Source organism: Corvus cornix, chromosome 7 (genome assembly GCF_000738735.6).
Source record: "Corvus cornix cornix isolate S_Up_H32 chromosome 7, ASM73873v5, whole genome shotgun sequence".
NCBI lineage: Eukaryota > Metazoa > Chordata > Aves > Passeriformes > Corvidae > Corvus > Corvus cornix.
The window spans coordinates 550092-561221 of NC_046337.1; the positions used below are offsets into that span (position 1 = coordinate 550092).

The window sequence follows — 11130 nt, forward strand, 5'->3', positions numbered from 1 at the left end:
GGACAACACTTGCCCATGACAGTGAGTCCAGAGGGAGTTTGGTGTGCAGAGCCTGGCTGTGCCATGCAGCCTGGGCTGAGGGAGCAGCAGTGCTCCTGGAGAGCCCCCAGAAAGCCACAGGGGCTCAGGGATATGGGTGGGTCCTGGCGGCCCCATGCTGGGACAACCTGGCTGCCCTGGGATGAGGAGCTTCCAGGCTGGCCTCTGGATCGTGCCTCTGGCAAGAAACAGGATAAACCTCTGGTTCCCTGCTCCAGCAGCTCCTCTCCCCACCACGCAAAGCGAGGCACGTGTGTCCTCGCTGTCCCAGCACAGGGAAGGACTGCTCCAGGCCTCTTCTGCAGCCCTGGTGGGGCTGACCCCCATCCACCTCCCACTACAAAATGTGGGCTTTATCAACGTGCAATTGATTCCTCACAGAACCCTGATCCTCATCTGTCACACAACAGGTCCCACAGGGAGGGATCCTGCAGCCAGATCCAGCGCGGACACGGTGATGGATTTTTTGATGCATTGGTCAACAAACTTCCAGTTTCTGTGGAGGAATAAGCAGCCCAATTGGCTGCTCACAAAATTACAGGGCCCTGGAAGTATTTCTGTAGCTTATGCTGCTGTGGGTGGGAACTGAGGGATGTTTGCTTACAGCAGGATGGGGACTTCGAAAAATATTTCCATTTAATAATACAGAAAATGAGTTTTCCTCAAAGTCTTCTCCAGTGAGGGAAAATGAGGCTGATCTGTTCAGGCACTGTCACGTGAGACGTGCTGCTCTCGGTATTCGGGTCCCTCAACGCGCTGGTATCAAACCACGGATTCCAGCTATCATTTGGAAATGCACTTCCCATTCGGTAGCTGCTGTCACACCTCGGCGGTCCTGGCGCAACTGGGCTGCCCTCAGTCCGCGTGGTAAGTGCCAAACTGCCACTTCTGATAAGGGTTTGTGGAGTCACAGGCTTTCACCCTCAGGGCTTTGTACGAGGGATCCACTTCCAAGCAAGCCGGCTGCGGGAGGTGCTGGTGCTCCGAGATGATGTGGTCGGTCTGCAGGAGAGAGAGGAGGGCTTAGGGGGCCCGGGCTTTGGCAGGGCTCAGGCTTAGGGGCCATTCAGGCTTTAGGGCTCTTGCAGCAGCAGTTCTACTTTCCCTCTGAGAAAGCCCAGCCCCGTACAGTGTGCCCTTTTTTGGCTCGTCCCTAATACCTGGATATCTTTGCTGACTTACAGGGACTTTGGTGTGAGATCCAGGCCTGCACCTGTTGCTGAGCCAGGATCACGGCACACCTGTTGTGCTTCCTGGATTTTCCTTCACTGGGAATACTCTCACTGTCTGCGTGGCAGTTACCACGGAGGGAGTCACTCGGATGGGATTTGCTACCTAGGGAATGTACAGCAGGCGACTGATTTCCGTGTTTTAGTTTGTTGGCTGATGAGCTCAGCACTGGTACTGCACTGAAAAGGATGTCAGGCACCAGCCCCGGAGCTCAGGTGCTGGGGCAGTACCTTGCACTGTGAAAGAACAAAGAGTCTGAGTGATCTCCATCCTTTTGCTTTTCACATCTCATTGGATTTACCTCTCTAACCCCAGCGGCCAGCCAGGTGATGCTGCAGGTGCTGCCCCAGGCAAGGGACATCGACTCTCAGGGCCAGCTCATTAACACCGAGGTGAAATGCTCCTGGTGTGGAGGGGGTCTGGGCAGGAGCTGCATCTTTGTGCAGACAGGAGCTGCACTTCACATCATTAGACAACACAATGACTGATGTCAGGAGAGGGTAAAGCACTGCAACTCCTTTAGCCAGCAACCACTGAGCTCTCCTCAGACTCCTGTTGCTGGCACCAGTAAAAGAGCACCACCAAATCCATCTCACCCTCAGCTGAGATATCAGGCTGGAACAGGAGACAAGACCTGCCCGTGCCCCATACAGCTCCCTGGGCATTTCTGCATATTCTTCACAAAGTGAAATGACAATTTTCAGTAAGTGGATAAAAATGTTCCTGTAGTTTTCCCCAAACACCCAAGGTGAGCCTGTGGCATTCTGGCATTCAACACTTTAGGCTGAAAAAACCAAAGTGGAACAGGAAATCGTCTATATATTGAGTGCGTAATTCAACTCCATTTTTTCTTTCTTAAGTGAACAGTGTTTCTTTCTCAACAATAAACTGTGCCATTTCAGAGCATTTTGGACAGCTGCTTACACCAGGCTGACAGAGACACAGCCGTGACTCTTTGTGCAGCACAGGCAATTAATGCGAGTATCCATTCTTTTCCTTTCCATAAATGCTTTCTTTAAAACCCCCTGTGAGCTGAGAGCCGATCGATACTGACTCGTCTCCCTTTAAGTGCTATCGACGGTTTCTGTCTAGAACCAGGATGTTCTGTAACTCTGCTGCGGCAGTGGCAGCACCTGCCATGTCCCCAGTGTCCCCCAGTGTCCCCCCGTGTCCCCCAGCCTGGCAGGCTGGGTCAGGATGCTCGTCACTGGGCCTGACACAGCCCCCGCAGAGGGGCACGAGCAGTGTCGGGGGGCCGGGCACCGTGTCTCAGGTGACAGGTGGCTTTGGCAAAGCGGGCAGCAGAGGGTGGGGCACCCCCGTGCCGGGCTGTCCCCCCGTCAGCGCTGTCCCGGCACGCTGACCCATCCCGGGATGGCAGGGGCTGCATCACTCACCAGCCCCGGCTGGACAGTGGCCAGTGACCTGTGGAGCCAGGCCAGGCTGCGGCTCCTGCCCTGGCAGTGGCGCAGGCCCACTGCTCCCACGATGGCAGACGGGGCGAGGCAGAGCTCTCCGTGCTGGATCAGCCTCAGCCAGGTGTAGTTGAACTTCTGGTTCTGTGGGGAGAGAGCAGGAAGAGACACGGCCCCGTCAGGCTCCATCGCAGGGCTGGCTGGGGATGGCCACAGCTTCTCTGGGCACCCTGTGCCAGGGCTTCACCAGCCTCACAGGCAGGAATTCCTTCCCAATACCCCATCCATCCCTGCCCTCTGGCAGTGGGAAGCCATTGCCCCTTGTGCTGTCACTCTAGGCCCTTGTCCAAAGTCCTTCTCTGGCCCTCTCAGAGCCCCTTTAGGCACTGGAAGGGGCTCTAAGGTAGAGCTGGATGTTCAGCATCAGCACACAAATCACAGGCTGGTGTTTAAATATTTCTGTTTTCATGTGCAAACTCATAGCTTTATCAAACCTTCCTACAGCAGCTGAATTTGCTGTTTCTGACACTGTTGCTTGGCTACAGGCTGTGCCAACAGGCAATTCCTGCCCCTTGCTGCTGCCAGGCATCACCTGGCCATGTCCCCAGGCGGGAAGGGCTTCAGTTAGCTCCCAGGGAGGGGACAGGTCACCACGGCGAGGCACAGGAGCTCCACGCCAAGCGCCACAGGCAGTGTGACACACCCGGGGTGTGTGCAGACTGTCCTTACCGTGTTGTTAACATCACACTCCTCAAAAGCCAGAGTGGAGCCTTCCACAGCGATGCACCCTGCCAGGGCCACGTTAACGAGCTGGGAAACAGCAACAAAAGGCAGATTTAGACATAAATTCCCAAGAAGGGAGAGAGGATGTTACACTGCACTGAACCTGCTGGGTTCACAGGACTCTGATTAATACTGTTCACATAACAAAGGAAGGCAGAAAAGAGTGTTCCAGGCCAGGCTGGACAGGGCTTGGAGCAACGTGATCTAGTGAAGGGTGTCCCAGCCCATGGCAGGGGATGGAATAAGCTGAGCTTTAAGGTCCCTTTCCACCTAAACCATTCAGGGACTCTGTGGTGGAGGAGAAGGGGAGCCTGACGCGGTTTCTCCCACCAGGCACCAAGCAAGGGGCTTGTGGAGGCAGCATTGAATTCAAAAGGACTTTAAGGTGTTCTCTGCTCACTGCCCCCGGCGAGGCGCAGGTTCTGTGCCCAGAGCGGTGCCGGTCCTTCCTCCCGGCCCCGCAGCGCTGGGAACGCGAGCGGCTGCTGCGCTCTGCTGGCGGCAGAGCCGTGCTACAGACCCTGCACCTACAGACCCTGTACTCACAGACCCTGTACCCACAGACCCTGTACTCACAGACCCTGCACCTACAGACCCTGTACCCATAGACCCTGTACCCACAGACCCTGCACTCACAGACCCTGCACCTACAGACCCTGTACCCATAGACTCTGCACTCACAGACCCTGCACCTACAGACCCTGCACCTACAGACCCTGTACCCACAGACCCTGCACTCACAGACCCTGCACCTACAGACCCTGTACCCACAGACCCTGGACCTACAGACCCTGCACCTACAGACCCTGCACCTACAGACCCTGTACCCACAGACCCTGCACTCACAGACCCTGCACCTACAGACCCTGTACCCACAGACCCTGGACCTACAGACCCTGCACCTACAGACCCTGCACCTACAGACCCTGGACCCACAGATCCTGCACCTACAGACCCTGTACCCACAGACCCTGCACCTACAGACCCTGCACTCATAGACTCTGCACTCACAGATCCTGCACCTACAGACCCTGTACCCACAGACCCTGTACTCACAGACCCTGCACTCACAGACTCTGCACTCACAGACCCTGCCCCTACAGATCCTGCACTGCGACCCCTGCCCTGCACTGCGACCCCCGAGCCGGGGCAGGGAGCTGGGGCGGGATCCCCCGGGATGCCCATGTGATGTGGGACTTCCCACCACGAGAGACTTCTCACCCGAGGGCACATCCAGCCCTGAGGCACATCCACCCCAGGGGCACATCCTGTCCTGGCACTGCCATGTGCCCAGCTCAACCATCCAAACACCCACCTAGCTCTCCAGAGGGAAACTATCCCTTCTATCTGTGACCTATTTCTTTACAAAAATACCGTGGAATCCAGGCCTCTGTGCCGTCTCAAACATCTGAAATGCTACCGAAGGCCAGGAAGCTGCGCAGCAGCAGCGTGCGGGATGCTGCCCGGGGCACAGCCGTCCCCCGAGAACAGTGAATCCTCTGGGCACGTACCAGCCCACTGGCCTTAACCAGGGGAGCTTCCAGATCCGGGTAGACGTTCTCCAGGTACCACCGGAAGCTCTTGCACTGGAGCTTCTTTCGCAGCTGGATTTGCTGGGTCAGGTCGCCGACGTCCACGTTCTTTAGGAGCAGGTGGTAAGCGTGGCCGTAGAAGAGCTCCTTGTACTCATCCAGCCACACCTCTGCCACACGGGCCAGGTTCCTCTCCACCGTTCTCACCCGGTCTTTTGGGAAGGAATAAGGATTGTCATTCCTGAAAATGTGCCCAACTCTGGAGCACGGAACTATCTCGATCTCTCCTCCGCACATCCAGACCTGAGAAACAGAGGTCACTGGTAGAGACACGAGCTGATGTTGGGTGCTGGCTTTGTGCAAGCCAGGAGAGAACCAGGAAGTCAGGTGCCAGGGGAGATGGGGTGTCCAGCACGGAACTGTCCCTGGGCAGCCCCTACCTGAGCCCCATCACCCACCCAGGCTGGCAGGGGTACAGGCACGTGACAGTGACCTACCTTGAATGAAATCTCCATATTTTCCCCTCCCCAGACATCCAGCCCTGGGTCGTACATTCCCAACTCAAAAAAATACTTCTTATCGATGGAGAAGAGGCCACCTGCCATGACGGGGCACCTGGGAACAGAGAGGCCACACGGTCTGTCAGTGGCCGTGACAGAGAGGGCATTGGCATGGCTTTACCTGGCCTGAGAGCTGCAATGGGGCAGGGAAGGGAAAAAGGCAATGGAATGTTCTCCTGGCCCTGCAGCACGGCTGACACGCCAGCAGTGCCATGCATGGGGAGAGAGGCCTCCTGGGCTTTGGCCGTGCCTGGCGGTGGGACTGCCCAGCGCACCTGTGCCTCAGCTGTCCTGGCAAGCACAGGAACAACGCTTGGCCACAAAAGAACAACATCTGGCCTCAAAGGAGCCTTTGCTGCTAAGTTATTACCAAAGGAACAGGCTGGTTTGCAAAGCTCTCGCATTTGCTTTTTTTTACCTTATTATATCAGTCTCCTTGATTTTATTTTTCTCAATGACCTCTTGTGGAATCTGCTTCCATCCAAAATTCATTGGCCAAGTAAAAATCCCACGCTGGAAGTTGTCCACGGTCATGTAACTAAACAGAAAAAAGATCGGGCTGACTAATTCTGAGTCACATTCCTGATTGAAATGTCACCCCTAATGAGTGAAGATGAATATCTGTAGGTAATTAAACCAGGATTTTAACAATTTCATCAGGAATCCTCTTCATGTACTAAAAATTGTGAAAAAGCGAACAGGTGTGTGGTAAACACAGGCCACATCCACAGCTAATGTTAATTTCTGGTGTACAGCAATGTTCTGTGTCCCCTGTGGAAAGCTGCTGGAGGCCGGTTATGGGGTCCAGAGTCACGGATCCACTGCCTGTAATGGATCCATGGTGGTCCCAGTCAGAGGTTTCGCTCAGGACACCAGCTCGGGCAGTGGGATTCCCAGGGACGAGCTGCCTCACCTCATGTCCTTGTCGCTGATGACCTCGATGACGGGGCAGGCGACCTTGGCCCGGCGCAGGCGGACCCTCTCCAGCAGCGGCTCCAGCCATCCCACGTTGCACTCCACATGCGAGTCCAGGAACGTCAGGACAGTGCCTGTGGCACAGGCCAGGGAGGGTCAGGCCTTGGGCACCCCAACCCAGCCCCTGCTGAGCAGCCTCCCCAGGCACCCTGCGGGCTCAGGGTGCTGCTGACTGTGCCACAACCCCCCTTGGCTCCCCAGACCTGCCCAGCCACAGCCAAGAGCGTTTTTTCCCTGCTCCTGACAGAAATGGCCATGTGGGTGCTGACACAGCCTGGCTGGGGCAGGTGGTGGAGCTGAGGCTGGAGATGCTGACAAAAGGACACTCCTGGTGCATGGGGAGGGACAAACTCAAGTGCTGGAGAGGGATGCCCAGCACCTCTGGGGTTCTGACATGGCTGGAACACGGCTCCCGTCCTACCTTTGGCGACCTCTGCTCCCGCCAGCCTGGCCCGGATCAGACCGTGCCTCTCCTTGAGACGCAGGATCTTCACCTTGGGGAACCGCGACATGTACGTGTCCAGCTGCTCCTTCAGGTACTCTGCAGGGTGCAGAGAGTGAGGCTGACTTACCCACTGCCACCCACATACAGGGTGAAAAGCCACATGCAGATTTTCCCTGGAAGCACCTCCAGGCACACCAGGTCCTCAGGTCTGGGGTGGGAACATCTGGGCACGGTGCGCGGCTCCTTGTGTGCATGGTGTGAGCTCTGAAGCCCACCTGAGACAGCACCTGAGACAGCACCTTTCCTGGAGAACCAGCAGTTGGGAAATTACATCACTCCTACATTTTTAAGGCCTGAAGTCAGCAGGGAGTGGAAGCATCACAACACAGGGGTGGGTACCGGCTGAAATGCCAATGGAAGGCACTGTGCAGCGCAGATCCCGGCTCACCACTGCTCCCACTGCAGCTCCCTGTCCTCCGAGCCACCCGGGAGTGTGTCCCCCACACTGGGAACACGGGGCACCTGCCTGGGAGCTGCACAGCGAGGGGTGAGAGCATCTCCTGACTGCACAACCCCTTGAGCCAGGACGCCCCAAAGATGAATGGGCTGGGCAGGTCCCAGCTCCCTGGTGCTCCTGGAGCCTCTGGCAGCCTCTGCCTTCATCCCCCACGGCCAAGCCCAGCATCCCAGGGCTCTGATCCCCCTCAGCCCCAGTGCAGGCTAGGGATGCACTTCAATACAGCGGAAGGAGAAAATGTGATTTCTCTCCCACTTAGAATTGAATTACAGAGAATAAACTGCATTTTGCCCTCAAGTTATATTAGTTTCATAAAGGCAGCAGAAGTTTCACCTACCCTTAGTGCTGAAATCATCCACCAAAATGAGTTCCTCGATCAGGTGCGGAGGAGACCGGCTGAGGACGCTGTGCACGGAGCGCAGGAGGGCTGACCACACCTCGTCCACGAAGCACATGATGATGCTGGTGGTCGGGAGATCGTTGTGGACCTGCTGCTCAGAGCACCTGCAACAGCAACATGGGCTCACAGGTGAAGGCCAGTCACATTCCTGAAAACCTGCAGGCTCTGTTTGTGGGAAAATGTGTGGGGAAGGGGAAAATGCCCGATGTGAAATATGGAGGGAAAGCCCTGCAGTGTTGGGAGGGGAACAGAGGGGTCAGGCGGGAACCCCACACACAGCCCCATGACCCCTCTCATGGGCAGCCCCATGGGACAGGATGTACTCACTTGGTTCTGACAGGAACCTATTCTGAAGGAAATTTAGAGGAATTTCAGGGCTTCACAGTTAATCAGCAGTGCTCTGGCTAAGTGAAAATCACCCCAGAATTACTCTGTGTCACAATCCTTGAGATGTGTCTTTCTGTCTCAGGGAGGTCAGCGGGCAGAAAACACTGAAAAGTTCATTTTGGATCCAGTCCTGCCTCCACAAGCCCCTTGCTGGGCAGCTGGTGAGCAGAACTGGGTCACGCCCCCTTGTCCTCCACATAAAATCCTGGAATAGTTTGGGTTGGAAGGGAACTTAAAGCCTCTCTCTTTCCAACTGCTCCCATGGGCAGGGGCACCTTCCACTAAACCAGGTTGCTCAGAACCCCATTCTGCCTGGCCTCAAACTTCCAGAGATCCAGGGGCAGCCACAGCTTCTCTGGGCACCCTGTGCCAGGGCCTCCCCACCCTCACAGGGAACAATTCCTTTCCAGGATCCCATCTAACCCTGCCCTCTGGCAGTGAAAAACCACTGCTCCTTGTCCTGGCACTCCAGGCCCCTGTCCAAGGTCCCTCTTCATCTCTCCTGGAGCCCCTTTATGCACTGGGAGGGGCTCTGAGGTCTCCCTGGAGCCTTCTCTTCCCTTACTCTCTCAGCCCCAGGACCCCTGATTTGGACTCTGTGCTCCCCACAAGCCTCCTGCCCATCACACTCCTCCTCAGGGCCCTCTCCCTCACACCAGCTGCAGGGACACAGTGCCCAGGGAACACCAGCATTGTCAGTAAAGCTCCAAAAGCAGCGAGCATTGTGCACGGAGACACATTGATTGGCCAGATTTCAGTGGTCTCATCCAGTACTCCAGGAAGAATCACAAAAGGAACTGGAATCTAAACTGGGAGAGACTGGAATACACCAAAAAATAATGAGCTGTTTGGCTCCCAAGAGCTGCCAACAGCCACTGCCCTGAGCTGGCCCTTACAGCCCAGTACCTGCTGTGCCAAGGGGCTGAGGGCAGAGCCTTCACAGGCTCCTGCCAGAACCAGGGTGCCCAGGGCAGCTCCGTGCCCCATGGCAGCAGCAGCTCACATCCCCAGGGACGCGCCCTGTTTGGCCAAGGTGTTCCCCGTGACGGCAAAGCATCTCCTCCCGGGCAGGTGCGTCACTGCCTGGAGCTGCTTCCTGCTCCGCAGCTCCGGGGCTCTGCTGCCCAGACCAAACCCAGCGCTGGCTTAGTGCCACCACAGCTCTGGTCCTGTGCACAGGTGGCTTCTGTAGGTGGCATCAGGAAGCAGCCCTAGCTGTCTCCCCCCTTCCCTGCTCCATTCTTCCCGTGCAGGATCTCACCTCAGCATGCACCACCAGCACTGTGGGAACGTCTGCACTGTCCCGTGGGATGGGGGATAATCACGGCACAATTCCCACCCCACCTGTGGTCTGTGAGCATGGGAAGAGGGATGTGGGAGGGTCTCTGCACCTCTCTGCAGTCTCTCACCTGCCCAGGGGCCGAGAGATGCTTGCAGGAAGGGCTGAGTGTAAGAGATGAGCCTGGCACTCACCTGAGCTGGCACCTTCCCTGCCCTCCCTGCAGCTCTCACAACCACAGAAGGGCTCAGGTTGAAAAAGACCTTTAAGATCATCAAATCCGAGCCTCAACCCAGCACTGCCAAGCCTACCTGGCAGGGCAGCTCAGGATGGGGCTCCCCAGCCTCTCGTCCTTCTGTTGCCCTTGCCTTGTCCTGCTCTTCTCTGTTGGCAGAGAGTGACTGTTTTCAAGTGCAGTCCCGAGACGTGCAGAACCACGCACACGTTTCATGACGACAGCTGTAACTGTGTGCCAGCTTTCCAAGCCCAAACTCCACGTCCCTCCCCGCATGTGCCCACAGACCAGAGCCCCCCAGACTGCCTTTCCAGTCTGTGCCTGTTGCATGGTGCCAGCGCTCAGCACGTCTCCTGTGGGGGTTTCTGGAGCCGCCGCAGTTCCCCGGCCGGGAGGGCCCTTGTGGTGCCTCTTCCTCGAGGGAAGGGCCACGGCAGCCTGAGGTGTGAGAGCCCCTCCAGGCAGTGGGGCTCCTGCTGCCCACACACACCCACGGGGTGCAGGCTCCAGGAACCAACGCACGAATTCTGAAGGCAGCTATGCTCAGAGCTGCACCTGACACACCAGGTACAGCGTTCTGAGGCACAGAGAGGCCTGACCCCATTACCCGTGCTGTGTGTCCTGGCCTCTTTGGGCAGCCAGGCTCAATGGCTTATAACAACCTGCAAACTTTACCCAGAGTTACACTTAACAACAAGCTGCTCTAACCTGGACAGGCAAAAGCCATCTGACAGGTAGCATGGCTGAAGTGGAGGGCTCGGTGTGCCCCCAGCAACCCTCCCCAGAGCCATGGAGCCCATTCCCAGGGTGCAGCACAGGGGTGTGTGCAAGGGGAGCGGATCTTACCCAGCAGGCCTGGTGTCTGCGATGGCTCGATCCACAGGGATCAGATCGCTGAGGTAGACATTAAAGTTTCCTTCTTTCCATCTACTTTTTGCTTCTTCTTGTTTTTCATCAGGGACTGCAACAGGGTGTCCAAATTGGCCAGGAGCTCGGGGGTCTCTTGGGGCGAGCGTTGCATCCATGGACAGAACTCTGTGCATCCCTGGGCTGCTGCCTGCCTGCTCCTGCCCATCCCGGCCAGTGCCAGCTGCCCCAGGAGCTGCTCCCGCCTGCTCCTGCCCATCCTGGCTGGTGCCAGCCGCTCCAGGAGCTGCTCCCGCCTGCTCCTGCCCATCCTGGCTGGTGCCAGCTGCTCCAGGAGCTGCTCCCGTCTGCTCCTGCCCATCCTGGCTGGTGCCAGCTGCTCCAGGAGCTGCTCCCGTCTGCTCCTGCCCATCCTGGTCAGTGCCAGCCGCTCCAGGAGCTGCTCCCGCCTGCTCATGTCCATCCT

The 11130-nt window shown here is 57.1% G+C and overlaps 1 protein-coding gene across 1 annotated transcript; it reads right to left on the minus strand.

Moving 5' to 3' along the window:
• Positions 1 to 657: 657 nt before the first annotated feature.
• On the minus strand, positions 658 to 10913 carry GALNT5 (polypeptide N-acetylgalactosaminyltransferase 5). Its single transcript, XM_039555505.1, has 10 exons — positions 10644 to 10913; positions 7834 to 8000; positions 6956 to 7075; positions 6473 to 6608; positions 5978 to 6097; positions 5497 to 5614; positions 4979 to 5302; positions 3414 to 3494; positions 2667 to 2828; positions 658 to 1041 (listed from the first exon to the last, which is right to left on the minus strand). Exons 1-10 carry the CDS (start codon positions 10838 to 10840, stop codon positions 895 to 897), a joined length of 1572 nt encoding a protein of 523 aa, XP_039411439.1. The 5' UTR covers positions 10841 to 10913; the 3' UTR covers positions 658 to 894.
• Positions 10914 to 11130: the final 217 nt, after the last annotated feature.

Excerpts from the sequence above, each read along its gene's own strand:
- GALNT5 (XM_039555505.1), bottom strand. The coding sequence starts at position 10,840 with ATGCACAGAGTTCTGTCCATGGATGCAACGCTCGCCCCAAGAGACCCC. Across the intron at positions 2,829-3,413 it reads AGTGTGATGTTAACAACACG|AACCAGAAGTTCAACTACAC; the intron begins GTAAGGACAGTC and ends CTCTCCCCACAG. Across the intron at positions 1,042-2,666 it reads CCACTGTCCAGCCGGGGCTG|ACCGACCACATCATCTCGGA; the intron begins GTGAGTGATGCA and ends TCTCTCCTGCAG.